Source organism: Muntiacus reevesi, chromosome 1 (genome assembly GCF_963930625.1).
Source record: "Muntiacus reevesi chromosome 1, mMunRee1.1, whole genome shotgun sequence".
Lineage (NCBI taxonomy): Eukaryota > Metazoa > Chordata > Mammalia > Artiodactyla > Cervidae > Muntiacus > Muntiacus reevesi.
Window position 1 is genome coordinate 28,856,862 of NC_089249.1, and position 14,895 is coordinate 28,871,756.

Sequence of the window (14,895 nt, forward strand, 5' to 3'; positions counted from 1 at the left end):
CCACTGTTCTCCCATTTATAGCTCAAAGTCTGGTTCAAGTGTGTTACTCATCTTTAACTCTTTCTTTCCACGTGTTCTCAGTTATGGTGTTTCTGTTTAGAATGCCCAAACTCCTAGGCTGTTGAACGACCGCCCTCTCTCTGAGACCCAGATCTAAAATCGTTATTGCATGAGTTCAGCTTACTCTGGTCTTACTAATCAGAAGCAAACACATTTACTCCTAAAGTTTTCAATCACAATTAGCTCTAGGGTACTATACACATTTTCCATTGTCTTATCTCCTCTGTTGGATACTATGCATTGCCATATTATAGAAAGTAAATGAATTTTACAGTCAAACAGGTGTGGGTCTACATTGGTTTCCCATCCTGGCTTTGTGATCTTAGCCAAGTCTTCTTTCACCTTGAAAGTGAAGAGTATGCTGCCATGTTTTGGGGTTGTGGTGGCTATAAATGAAATCTTGTATATTAAAATCCCTAGCTCAGTGCTTAGCTGAAAGTAAGCTCTCAATACATGATAACTTCTCTTCTTTAGGAGATCAACATCTACATCTTATCCATTTTTATGCTTCCAATTATTGGATTGGCCAAAAAGTTCATTCGAGTTTTTCTGTAAGATGGAATGGAAAAACTCGAAAGAACTTTTTGGCCAACTCAGTATGTATTGGGGATTATTCATAAATATTTGCTTAATGAATGACTATCCGATTAGTCACCTCCAAATTAGCATTGTCTCTATACTTATGTGGCTTATTGCTTATAAAGGAAAATAAAGCAAGTAAGTCCTAAATTACTATATACTGCAGACAAAAAGCTTAATTGCACTAATTCCAAGTTATTCCAAATTTTGTTACAAGTAGGGTATAGTTTCTGTGGCATACACATATCCACAGAGATATATAGTGTGAGATATCAAAAAGTATTGACTTTCCTGACTCAAAAGGTAAAGAATCCGCTTGCAGTGTGGGAGAGCCAGGTTCAGTCCCTGGGTTGGGAAGATCCCCTGGAGAAAGGAACTGGCAACCCACTCCAGTATTCTTGCCTAGAGAATTCCATGGACAGAGGAGCCTGGCAGGCTACAGTCCATGGGGTCACAAAGAGTCGGACACAACTGAGCAACTAACACACCCACACATCAAGAAGTATTAGATCAGTGTAGTGTATTTTCCAGAAACTTCACATTTATTCAAATATTTGAGAGGCCGTTTAGGTAAGTTAACCTAACAGCAAATTTAAATAGTATTTTATATATTGGAACAAATGTTTTGTAAAGTAGAACAAATTTAATGTGAACATTTAAAATAGAAACTTCTCTTAAATATTGCAGAGTGTTTCCAGGTTCTTATAGCTGCTAATCCCTGTGACCTCGGTAACTTAAGGGTTCTTTATCCTCTGCCCTCAAAAGGCAGAAGTATGCATAAAGTGTTGTGATGATGTATATCTAGATACACATTCATTCCTGGAATTGCTTATTACATATAAGATCTAATATATACCACTGAAAGTGAAAGTGGCTCAGTCATGTCCGACTCTTTGCGACCCCATGAATTATACAGTCCATGGCATCCTTCCAGGCCAGAATACTGGGGTGGGCAGCCGTTCCCTTCTCCAGGGGATCGTCCCAACCGAGGAATCAAACCAGGATCTCCTGCATTTCAGGCAGACTCTTTACCAACTGAACTATCAGGAAAGCCCAAATATATACCATATATATTATAATAATATATCTTCAAGAATGATTTAAACATATGGGATATTTGGGGGTTGTATTAGCAGGCTATAAAATAGTTGTGTTTAATCTAGAAATGGTTCTTGGAACAGTCTGGTATTAAATTGTGATCCAAAGGGGAATATGGTATCAAATAACAGAAAAGGGATTCTCCACAGTAGGAACTGACTCTAGGAATATTCCAAGGATACTCATAGTAGCGTTTGCAGAAGAGGTAGGTGCTGTGACAGGCAGTGAGAGCAGATGGGACTTCTGAGCCTTGAAGACATGACCAGATGTATCAGTTATGATTCAGAAAACAATTGCTAGGGATCCAGAAGGCAGTCATGATAGGGTGGTAATGAGCACAAGACAGCTGAAGCAGTAAGCATGGAAGCAGTTGGCTCTGTTGTCCACACTAACTATTAATTTTGAATGACTAGAGGCTGAATTGCAACAGAATAACAAAATGGAGAAAGGTCAGAATTCCTATCATAAGGAGGGTCAGATTCCTGGAATGAAAGATCTTTCTAGATGCTTTCATAGGAAATAAAGGCTATTTTGTGAGGAACGCATCTGTGTTCTTCTCTTGGCATGTTAGTTCCTTCTCTATACCTTTTGCATGATTTTATTCTCTTATTTTTTATACTTATGCATGAAAGTCATTCATTCACCTATTTGTTCAATACTTATATCCACAGTGTAGTAGGATCTTGCAGTGAACAAAACCAGACAAAAAGCACTGTCATCATGGAGCTTATTTTCTCACATACATAGAATGTCAAATGATGACAAGGACTAGGAGAGAAATAGAACAAAGAGGAATAGGAATGCCTGGCTGCGAGTGGATATGTGCCCTTACCTTAGTCATACTGGGTGGGAAACACAGCATAAGTGTAGTCTTCTCATTGTTCCCAAAAAAGTTTGTATTGGGCACACAGAACTCTTCTTACACATCGTTTCTTTCTCCTTTAGTCATCTCATCCAGTGCTCTGGCTTTCATTTATCATTTTCATTTTCATTTTTATTTTAACTTTATTTTATTTCATTTTAATTTTTTTTTCATTTTCATTTTATCATTTCATTTCATTTTCATTTTCATTTATGTCATTTATCCTTGAACTAGTAGAGTTACATCTTGAATGCTTTTTTGGAGTTCCCAGCTTCCCACCTAGCATCCCAACATTAATTTTTCTAAAGGCATCTGAAGCAGAACACATCCCACATCAAACATATCCTCCCTTTAAATCTCCTGCTTCTGTTTTTTTCCTCTTGATTTGTTGATATTACCTTAAACTCACTCATCCAGGTCAGAAAAGTCAGAGTCATTCTTCATTCCTACTAAATCTATACCTCTAATTGGACATCAGTCCCTCTTCAGTTTTCATTTGTGAATCCTCTTCAATCTCTTATTCATATATTCAATTATTCTGTCAACTTTAGTTGAATGTCAACTGTTTTCCAATTACTATGCCAGGTGCCGGTAATACAAAAAAATAAATCAGGCAATAAAGTAGTAGAGCCTAAGGAATCAATAGAAACAGACAAGTTTTTACAGAAAGACACTGAAAGGATCAACCAAGGGAGTCAGAGTGGTGCCAGTGATTGAGCTGGCTCTTGGAGAAGGAACTCCTGTCAAGTGGGAAAGAGACTAGATAGAGGCCTAGGGCTTTCAAAGGTTTTGGTGTGTTTGGAGAATAGTGAGAAAGCCAGGGTGACCACGGGACATGTGCAGAGAGGATAGTTAGTACCTGAGTCTGAGGGCAGCATCAAGTTTCTTGGTGGACAGGGACTTCATTAACAGAAGAGATGAAGGGCTAGAGACATACATCTTTGATGAGTTGAGTTTGACATGCCTGTAAAGTTAGTCAGGAGGCAGCTGGAAATAAAATCTAAAGTTAAGAAGAAAGATCGGTACTGGGAATAAAGATTGAGAAATCATCAGCATGATGCTGGTTGAAACCACACGAATGGACTATAATGCTTAGAGAGTAAGATCTAGTGATGATGAAAGACCACCAGTTTCCCTCTGTTACACGCCTCTTCCCGTGCCCTCGTCCCCTGGACTCCCACCCTCTCCTCTTCTCTCATAGTCTTCCTCTAAATCCTGCTACCAGAAATTACTTAAAACACAGCACCCAGTATGCTAGGCTCCACTCAGAAGCCTTCAGAATAAAGTGCAGACTCCTTAGCTTTGCAGGGTTTGTGCCAAACGTACCATTTCACCTTCATTTCCGAGTGTTCCCTCCTGACCGTAACAGAAGAATTGACAGCTCCCCAAACAGGGCATTTGCTTTCATCTCTAGTTTTGCTGTTCTATTTCCTCTGCCCAGAGGCAAAAGAATATAGATTTGGAGTCAGTAATATTTTTATGTAAATATTGGCTGACTTTTCCACTAAGTAGAGTTATTAACGTGAGCAATCAATGAAAGGTCAGATTGATTATTGTTGTTATTATAGCATATTTAAACATCTTTATGGTTCTCAGCATAAATAGGTGCTCAGTAAAAATTAAGTACCCTTTCTTACTGGTCATCTCTTCTTCACTTGCCACGGTCATGTTTCATAGGTCAGACGTTTAAAACTTTATGCCTCATTGAAACCTTTTAAAATGTATCTGGTCAGAACTCGTTTTGCCCTCCTTTATGTTTCCTTGATAGTTTATACCACTTAGAATACAATACAATTTGTCTGTTTCCTTTACCCTATTATGGATTGATTGATTGTAGACATTATCTTTTTGTCTTTATAGTTCTGTGTACCTTGCAACAGGTACATAGATAGGTAATTGTTTGAATTGGATTCTAGGAGAAAACTACTTAAAAGTTTTCTCCATTTTTCTGTAATGGCTCTGTTGAGATATAATTTACATACCCTATGATAGACTCATTTAAAGTATACATTTTCAGCGGGTTTAGTATGTTCAGAGTTGTGTATGTAGCATCATAATTTTATTTTTTTAATTAATTTATTTATTACTTTACAATATTGTGGTGGTTTTTGCCATACATTGACATGAATCAGCCATGGGTGTACATGTGTCATCATAATTTTAGAACATCTTCATTGCCCTCTAAAGAAACCTCCTACCCTTTGGCCATCACTGTTCCCTTCCTTCCCATCAAACTGACCATCCTCCTCAGCCCTAGGCCACCAGTGATCTACTTTCTGTCGCTATAGATTTGCCTGTCCTAAGCATTTCGTATAAATGAAATCGTATCATATGTGGTCATCTGTGACTTGCTTCTTTCACTTAATATGTTTTCAAGGTTCATATTAGCATGCATCAGTACTTTCTTATTGCAGAAAAATATCAATTGTACGGATATACCATACTTTGTTTATCTTTTTATCAGTTGATGAACATTTGGGTTTCTACTTTTTAGCTATTATGAATAATGCTGCTATAGACACTCATGTATATGCTTTTGTGTGGACATACATTTTTTTCTGTTGTGAATATACCTAAGAGTGGAATTGCTGGTAACATGGTAACTCTGTGTTCAACTTTTGAGAAACTGCTAAACTATTTTTGAAGTGTAGGAGGGTTCCAGTTTATCCATGTCATCAATACTGCTATTATCTGTTTTTGATTACATGCATCCTAGTAAAACAGTCTAGGATTATATGAATCCTAGTGACAAATTCCTTTTTTTTTCTTAAAATAATGAGCATTTATTGAAAGAATACATGAACAATTTAAGATAACAAATGCAGTAAGCAAAAGAGCCATCATGAAGAGCCAGATGCTTTCATTTAGCAAGACCTGCAGCCCCGCCATACACTATTACCCAACTTTTTTCTCAGCTTCCCCCTTTCTCTCTTTTCTAGGGCCATTCTAATTCCCTCTTTCTACTTGCAGCTCTACCTCCTGATTTCTGCCAGTTTACAACTTCTACTGCTTCATTGCTTTCTGCTTATATTCTACTCTTTCCTGCATCTCTTCAATTATGTTTTGTTCTTAGTGACATACTCTTAATTCACTCAATTAATATTTTATTCAGCGCCGACTACGTGCCAGGCAATGTTCTAAACTACAGGGACCATTATTGAAGAAAAGAGACACATATATCTGCCCATGGACATGCAGTAAATAATCAACATAATAAGCTCATATCTAAGTTCCCAGATAAAATGTTATGCCTTTCTTTTGTGCTAATTAGCAGGCTGGATTTTTCTTGCACAACAATTTTTACCTATATATCTGAGACTTGTGATCCAGTTAAATTGAACACCTTTGATATGGCTATTTTCAGTCTGTTCAGAGATGAAAAACACTGTAAGACAAAGGAAAGAGTGATCAAAATTGTCAGTAGAAAGAGAGGGACAGACTGAATAAAGCAATCAAATGAAGCCACATTGAGAAAGTGAGGTTTGAGAAGAACTAGAAGGTAAGTGAGTTAGTCCCAGAGATATCAGAGAGAAGAGAGCTATAGGGAGAGGAAACAGTCAGTTCAAAGGCCCTGAGGCAGGGATCTGGGTTCCAGGAGGAGCAGAGAAGCCCTTGGTGGCTGGATCAGAGTTAGCAAGAGAGAGGAGATGGGAGATAAGATTAGAAAGGCCGGAGGGCCACATCACGTAGGGCTTAGCAAGCTGCTATTGCACGGGATATATTTAAACTCAACAATTATTCACTGTTTTTTCAGTCTTTGGGCTTAACTGGGAATCCTGTATTTTCCCTGGCAACCTTACTCATGGGCCATTGTAAGAATGTTGACCTTTTTTCTGAGGAGGCGAGGAACCACTGCAGGGTTTAAAACAGAGGAGAGACACCATCCTACTCGGGTTTTTAAAGGGTCACTCTGGCTGCTGTGTTGAGAATAGGCCTTAGAGAGGAAACATGGAAGCAAGGAGGCCTGGGGGTTATTTGGGTAAACCAGATGAGTGACAGTAATGGCTCAAACCAGAGTGATAGCCTTGGAGGTGGTGAGAGGCGATCAGATTCTGGGTATATGGTGAAGATACAGCCAAAACAATTTCTTTTTAAAAATTTTTAAAAAATATTTTAATTGGTGGAAAATTGCTTTACAATTTTGTGTTGGTTTCTGTCATTCAACAATGTGTATCAGCCATAAATTTTATATATATGTATACATATATATATATATGTCCCTTTCAACCCTCCTCTCCTTTCACCCCACCCTCTAGGTCATCACAGGGCTCTAGGTTGGGCTCTCTATGTTATTTAGTAATTTCCCACTATCTATTTTATATATAATAGTGTATATATGGGCTTCCCAGGTAGCTCAGATGGTGAAGAATCTGCCCACAATTCAGAAGACCTGGGTTCAATCCCTGGGTCAGGAATGGCAACCCACTCCAGTATTCTTACTTGAAGAATTTCATGGTGAGCTATAGTCCATGGGGTCACAAAGAATCAGACAAGACGGAGCAACTAACACACACACACACACTCACACACACAGTGTATATATGTCAGAGCTACTTTCTCAATTATTAGAGAAATGCAAATCAAAACTACAATGAGGTATCACTTCATACCAGTCAAAATGGCCATCACCAGAGAATCTACAAACAATAATTGCTGGAGAGGATGTGGAGAAAAGGGAACCCTCCTGCACTGTTAGTGGGAATGTAAACTGATACAGCCATTTTGGAAAACAGTATGGGGATTCCTTAAAAAACTAGGAACAAATCTAACATATGACCCAACAATCCCACTCATGGTATATACCGTGAGAAAACCACAATTCTAAAAGATGCTTGTACCCCAGTGTTCATTGCAGCAATATTTACAATATTTACATGTCCTGATGGACATGGAAGCAACCTAGATGTCCATCAACAGAAGAAGGGATAAAAAAGTTGTGGTACATGTATACAATGGAATATTATTCAGCCATAAAAAAGAATGGATTTGAGTCAGTTGTAGTGAGGTGGATGAACCTAGAGCCTCTTATAGAGTGAAGTAAGCCAGAAAGAGAAAAACAAGTATTGTATAGTTAAAGCATATATATGGAATCTAGAAAAAATGGTATTCAAGAACCTGGTAGAGAACAGATTTGTGGGCCTAGCAGACGAAGGTGAGGGTGGGGTGAATTGTAAAAGTACCAAATGAATTTCAACATGAATTGGATGTGACATTGAGACAGAGGATTCAAGGATGACTCTAGACTTTTGGCTTGAAAACTGAAAGACTGGAGTTGCCATGGAATGAAAAGAGGACGTGGGTGGAGCTCATTTGGGGGAGAGGATTGGATTTTTATTTGAAGCATGCTAAGCTGACGATAGGTCAAGTAAGACGAGGCATGACCATCAGCCAGCTAAATTTTATGGTATTTCCCGTAAAAATATCCAATAATATAATTTAAAAGGTCACACCTTCATTGGGGAACAGACTTTTTTTGATTTGTGTACTTTGTATCTTATTGTTTAAAGGGTCTTCTTCATGCCTAAAGGGCCAAATGACTTAAAAAAAAAATATGTTTAGGAAAAAAGTAACCAGTGTTGGAATTCAATTTCCAGATTTCTTTTCCAGTATCTGAACTGCAAAACCAGACTGAATCCCAATATCCCATTTTACTTGGCAGCCTAATTCATTTTTCCATAGACGTTTTTCTTCATCTCCATTCATTTCCTTTCATCTACCCGTCAACCTTTGAGAGAAAAGCATCTTACTACCCAGATCCTCTCCTCAGTGTCCTTCCAGAAGCTAAAAAAATGTGCCCTGGAAATTGATCAGACCTTCCCCTCCCCAAAATGCCTGGAACACAGTAGTCTAAGGGTGGGACAAGCCTATGAATCTTTATTGCATTCAGAACACAGATCTCTGTGGACATTCTTTTGCCCTTCACTGATTACAAGTGGTTTTGAAGAGAGCTGACTGTTAGCTGCCTTTTTTTCTCCTTTTACCCAAGTTTCTGGATAAAACGGCATTTTTTTTTTCTGCCCTGATTATTAGCAAGCGTGCTTTTTCTTGCGCAATCATTTTGACTTCTTTTTCTTAGAAACTTGCAGTCCCGTTTATTATAATTTGACAATTTTCATTTGGTTACATTTTAAATTGTCTGCAAATTTTACATCTATAATAGGATGTAAAGTAGGACTGCACTTCTCCCAGGATCCACAGGGGAAAATGTTAGTTGGGAAGAAATGAAAAACTATGACATTTTTTCTGGAGGTCTTGTGTACTGCGTTGTTTTTAATCATAACATTTTAAATTGTCATGCTCTTTTAGAAAATGTTTCTTCACAATGATGATTATGTTTTTATGCCAAAAGTGAGTGCTGATTAAATGACACATTAGACACATTGTCTCTCCTGGTTTTTTTTGCAGGACTCGAGAGGGACAAGTTTGATAATAAAACAGTTTCTTTTGAGGAACACATCAAGTCAGAACACAATATGTGGCATTATTTGTACTTCCTAGTCCTGGTGAAGGTGAAAGACCCAACGGAATATACTGGACCTGAGAGTTACGTGGCTCAAATGATTGTGGTAAGTGAGGGGAGGGTTTGGATCTATGACTATACTGCATTCTGTATGCTTCCAATTCCCTGCCCTGCCTTCCCCCCAGAATACAAAGGTTCTAGCAGTCATTTTGTTAACTTTTAAATAGGACTGTCAGTCATTGAAGAACCCCTGTCCTGGCTAAATCATTGGTTCTTAGTGGACATCTTGATTATACAAACCAAATCTAAGCCTCAGGTATACAGATGGTATTTCCTGGAGAATTCTCTGTGCAGTGAATTCAGTCCTTTCTGTCATCTTCTGACCTCATGCTTTCTTTCATCACTAATGTCTCAGTTCCCCAAATCTGGAACTTTCACATTGCCACATGATTCATACTTTAAGAAATGCCTTGAATTTCAGAAATCAAGCAGTTAAGCAGTTAAAGAGTGTTTGGGGAGGAGATAATGTTCAGCCCCAGTGGGAGAGGACTGACTTTTGTCAGCACACATTTTGGATAGATTGACCAGTGTTGGTGATGGATTTGCCCTGATCCTGCTGTCTGCAGTTGCTAGTGACTCCTCCTCATGATCAGTAGCATTGCACAGAGAGTAGGGTGGTTGTCCACGATTCAGAGTTTCTTCTGTTTCATAGAAAATTAAAATGAACTGGCTTAAAGAGAAGTCAGAGTTGCAACTTTCATGTACCCATGATATGCATTTTGTTGTTCAGTTGCTAAGTCGTGTCCAACTCTTTGCAACCCCATAGACTGCAGCACACCAGGCTTCACTGTCCTTCACCATCTCCCAGAGTTTGCTCAAACTCATGTCCTTTGAGTTAGTGAATATCGTTGCACCTGATGCTGAAGCTGAAGCTCCAGTACTTTGGCCACCTGATGCGAAGAGCTGACTCATTGGAAAAGCCCCTGATGCTGGGAAAGATTAAAGGCAGGAGGAGAAGGGGATGACAGAGGATGAGATGGTTGGATGGCATCACCAACTCGATGGACATGAGTTTGAGCAAACTCTGGGAGATAGTGAAGGACAGGGAAGCCTGGTCTTCTGCAAGTCCATGAGGTCACAAAGAGTCAGATATGACTTAGTGACTGAACAATGACAAATGTTTGCATCTGATATAAATTCTCATATTCTTACAATAAACGTGGCCATATATTGGATTTTGCCTCAAAAACCATCCTCCAAAATTGTGTTAACTATGAGAATGAGGCCTTCGAAGAGCCATGACCTTCCTTAATGTGAGTCCCAAGAATGTGTATATGCTCAATCACTTCCGTCGTGTTTGACTCCTTGTGACCCTGTGGACTGGAGCCGCCGGGCCCCTCTGTCCACGGGATTCTCTAGGCAGGAATACTGGAGTGGGTTGCCATGCCCTCCTCCAGGGGATCTTCCTGACCCAGGGATCGAGCACTCATCTCTTGGATCAGCTGCCTTGGCTGGTGGATTACTTACCACTAGCACCACCTAGGAAGCCCTATCCCAAGGATAACATTTTAAACACCAGAGTGTCAGGAGAGCCAGGTAGCAGCGAGTCTGTGTCTTCCCCTCTGGGAGCTTACATCCACTTAGGAAGGCATAAACTACAATATAAGGAGCAACCAAAGAACATGTTCAGAGGCTAACATCTTACTAAGTACAAGTTAACAGTGCACTGTTTTTCCTTACCTGACAATATTATTGTGTCACAGGAGAGCTCCATGTAAATTGAGTTTTTTTTAATTCAGCATTTTTCATCCTATTTTATTATGGACATGCATCCTACTGTAAGTTATTTTCTCTCCATTTTTATATGACAGTGGGCAGAACCTAATATTGTTTCTTTTTCTCCATGTATCCTTTTCTGTCCTTTCTTCCTTCTAAATTAGGAAACAGGTTATCATTTTGAGATTAGGCACTCACAGTCATCATTTATTCTTCATCTCAAGATGCTCAGAGACTATTTGTGTGAAACATTTTGTTTCTGCTTGCCAGGGGAAAATCATGTAAGCATTCATTTAACATGTGACCTCAGGACTTGGCTGGTGGTCCAGTGGTTAAAGCTCCATGCTCCTAATGCAGGGCTCGTGGGTTCCATGCCTGGTTGGAGAACTACGATCCCATATGCCTTGCGGTGTGGCCAATTTTTTTTTTTAATTTAGAAAAATAATTAAATACAATGTGACCTCACACTGCTGTATTTTATCAAAGTTTGAGTTACATTTAATTAGTACATATTTATCAGTCATCTATTATGTCCCTTGGACTAAAGATTTGGGGGAATACAGTGAAGTCTGAAACATTCCTTAAAGCCAAACAGTTTTAGAGATTCCTGAAAAGAGGAGGTGAATAATAAACCGAAAGTACAACAAACCAAGTTCCCTAAGAGTGGAACAGAGAAAAGTCTGAAGGCTTAACGATGTAGAGTGATAACCAACTGGAAAGTGGTGGAAGGGATTTGGGGTGTGTGTGTGTGTGTGTGTGTGTGTGTGTGTGTGTAATACATGAGACAGGGTAGAGTTTGTGCAGATGAGTGTCTGCTGGATTAAGAGTGAGTTCCTATAAGAGGGCAGCCTAAAGAAAAGCCTCAAAATGGGACATTCAGACACTCGGGGATAGTTACTTGCCTGGTTTCACCAGCACATGGTTCACTTCTAAGGAAGTTCTGCAAGTTATGACCCAAAAAGTCAACTGGACTTTTGAGTAAGAGGTGTAGGTTTTGGTCATTATTTTCTTTCAGCAAAGAGAAGCTACAGAGGTTTTTACCTAAGGGAATAAATGTGGCTCAGTAGAGTATTCAGCAGAGGTGCGTGGACTGGTTTGGGGAAGGGAAAGTGAGAGGTGGTACTTGGCAATTGACAAGATTAGGAGGGGGCCGTGGAGGAGCAGGTGAAAGGCTGAGAGCTGAGCCAGGGACACCTGACACTGTGAGCATGGTCCTTGGGAGAAAGGCAGCGAATGGGTTTCAGAAAGTCTCTGTGAGGAGGAGAGAACTAGTCAGAGAAGAAGACTTGTTGATTTTGAAACAAGACAGGAGGCTGAGTCATGGCTTGGGAGAGATGGTGTACTGATAGCAGCAGGAGTGTTACAGCCAGAAAGATCTGGACTAAAGCCCTGACTCTAGCACGGATCTGCTGTGTGGTCTTGGGATCTTGGGTGAGTCTTTGAACCTCCCTGAGACTCTGCCGCCTCACCTGAAAGGCAGAAAATGGGTGTGAGATCAGTGAGATGATGTGTAAAAAGCATCTTGCTCATGATGGGTACTCAGTAATTGACAGTTTTCCCTGGAATAATCCACATGGAAAGACAGCTGGCGCCATCAGGTTAGCAGGTGGCAGGAGAGAGGAGAAATATAAAGAGAGGAGAAGAGAAAGCCAGAGACAAAACCTGGGAGATCTTGTCTTGAGGAAAAAGGAAGAAGACAAATAAAATAAGTAGAAAAGAAGACAATAAAAAGGGTAGAAGAAGCACCAGGGAGTGGAGCGTGTCAGAAGCCTAGAGATGAGCATTTTCAGTGTCAGAGTTCACAGCATCGGTTGTTGCAAAGAAGAGACAGGTCCAAGCCGTTGGATCTTGAGTAAGGAAATCCCCAGGTGACTGCCAACAAACTATTGACCTTTAGCCTTCATATTAAGATCACCATTTTGCCGAGCTCTTGTCCTTGAATGTTTAAGCCTTACATTTCCGTGTGTCCATCCATGCTCTCCTCTCTCAAGAACCAGGACAAGAGGGAGGAGAACCACAAACTTATTCGACCATGAAATGTCTCATTCTCATCCAAGCAGAACACGTCCAAGAGAATAGGCACCAGTCCTGAACTTTAATGGTCAGGAGAAGGAAGAATGGTATTAGGCTTAGGAAGGATGGAAACAGAAAGTCATTTGACTCTTAAGAGTGTTCATTTACTGAAATAGCCCTTTTGGAAAACTTCTGAAAATCTGTAGCTGACAAACCCGGTTTGGAAAGTTGTTACTCCAAGCTTCATGGAGATTATGGCCTCGTAATCTTGATCCACCAAGAGAGAGAAGATTTTAGAGCTCATGGCAAGTCGACACATGTCTGTAGCTCATTTCAAAGACTGTATTTTTCTCTTCCTCCTGGTCAAAGGTAATCACTCTTAACAGCTTGGTAGGAAACCCTCCACTTTCGTACCACTTCAATTTTTGGTCTTTAAAATTAGGTACGTTTACCAGCTTGATTTAAATGCTTGTTTATCAATAGAACTTTAGAAGAAGTTTTCACGTCTTCATGATGGACATAGGTTTTACCCTCAAGGATTTATGCAAAATAAAATAAGGAAGTTCCTCATATTTGTTCGTGAAACAACTCATCTGAATTCTACTATACTTTAAGTAAGCCCAATTTGAACCTAGGGGCCCTTAGCAAATGCTTCCTGTCTTCTGGTGAAATGAGAAAAATAAGAATATACCAAGTTTGGGGCTGTTTCTCCCCTCTGTGTATTTTTTCACCTCCAATCCATCACTTTTATGCTCAGGTAAAAATGAGTATCTGGTGGCTTCCCAGGTGGCATTAGTGGTAAAGAACCCACCTACAAATGCAGGAGACATAAAAGACACAGGTTCGATCCCTGGATTGGGAAGATCCCCCGGAGGAGTGCATGGCAACCCACTCTAGTATTCTTGCCTGGAAAACCCCATGGACAGAGGAGCCTTCAGTCCAAAAGGTCACAAAGAGTCAGATAGGACTGAGGCAACTTGGCACGCACACAGCATGCATAAAGAATATTTATACTCATATGCATTAAGGCATACATTGTAAATAAATTGATATATTATTTATAGGGGTTAGATTCTTAGAAAATACATTTGTGCCTCTACACCCACCCAGTGACAGCGTCAAACCTCTAAAATATTCATAGGAACTTAAAACTTCCTCACTCCTGCCTTCAGACCCTGCCTCAAGCTGTTTAACTATCCACCATCTGAGTCTTTGAATTAACACAAAACTCTTTTGGGATATTGTTAGGGGAGATGTGAGTAGATCAAGGTATTTTGGGAATAGGTTTTCTTCTGGCAAACAAGTTCTCATTTTTTATAAGAGGATTGATATTTTGAGCTGGTGTTTATTGGGGACACAAAGTGGGAGACAGAAAAGGAAGGACCGTGCAGGAAAGTAAAAATGATGAAAAAGAACCCAATAAACTAGGAGGAAAGGGCCTAAGAGGGCAAGTCCTATAGCCTGTGCTAGTAATGGCCTGTGAGCATCACTAAGCCCCTTTGCTTCTGCCATTACCCAAAGGATGATATTGAAGAGGAACAAACAAAATAGAGATCATTAGAAAAAATGCCCAAGGCTTTTAGAGGTTTCTGTAACATTTTGGAGACATTTTCAGATTTTCAGTTGCTCATTTGCCAAGGTATGTTAGGGACCTTTGGGAATATTTAGTACTTAGTTTGACAAACAGTGAGATCGAAATCAGAGGTACCGGAAAAGCAGGTACCCTGCGTGTTCAGAGAACTGCCCACATGTTCTGGTGTACTGGGTGGCAACCCAGACCCTGGCTGGCCATGCCCCATGACCATGGCTTTGGGGGGGATCAGTTCCTCATTTTAGTGCATGGCACTTTTAAGCTCTTATGCTTATTTGACTCTTGACTAAAAATTATTTGTGGACATTATGGTGATGTCAGCTGGGACAGTTTCACTTGTTCTTTTTTGGGGGGCTGGAGTTGTGTGGGGTTTTTTTGTTGTTGTTGTTAATTTTTATTGGAATACAGTTGATTTACAATATTATGTTAGTTTCTGCTGTATGGTAAAGTGGATCA

At 39.8% G+C, this 14,895-nt stretch overlaps 1 protein-coding gene across 2 annotated transcripts in view; it reads left to right on the forward strand.

Annotated features, from left to right (window-relative positions):
- Positions 1-14,895, forward strand: part of ITPR2 (inositol 1,4,5-trisphosphate receptor type 2) — a 562,671-nt gene that overhangs the window by 488,004 nt on the left and 59,772 nt on the right. For both annotated transcript variants that reach the window (XM_065940048.1, XM_065940056.1), the window contains one exon: positions 9,005-9,165. In XM_065940048.1, the coding sequence (XP_065796120.1) occupies positions 9,005-9,165 (161 nt within the window). The remainder of the gene's footprint in view (positions 1-9,004; positions 9,166-14,895) is intronic.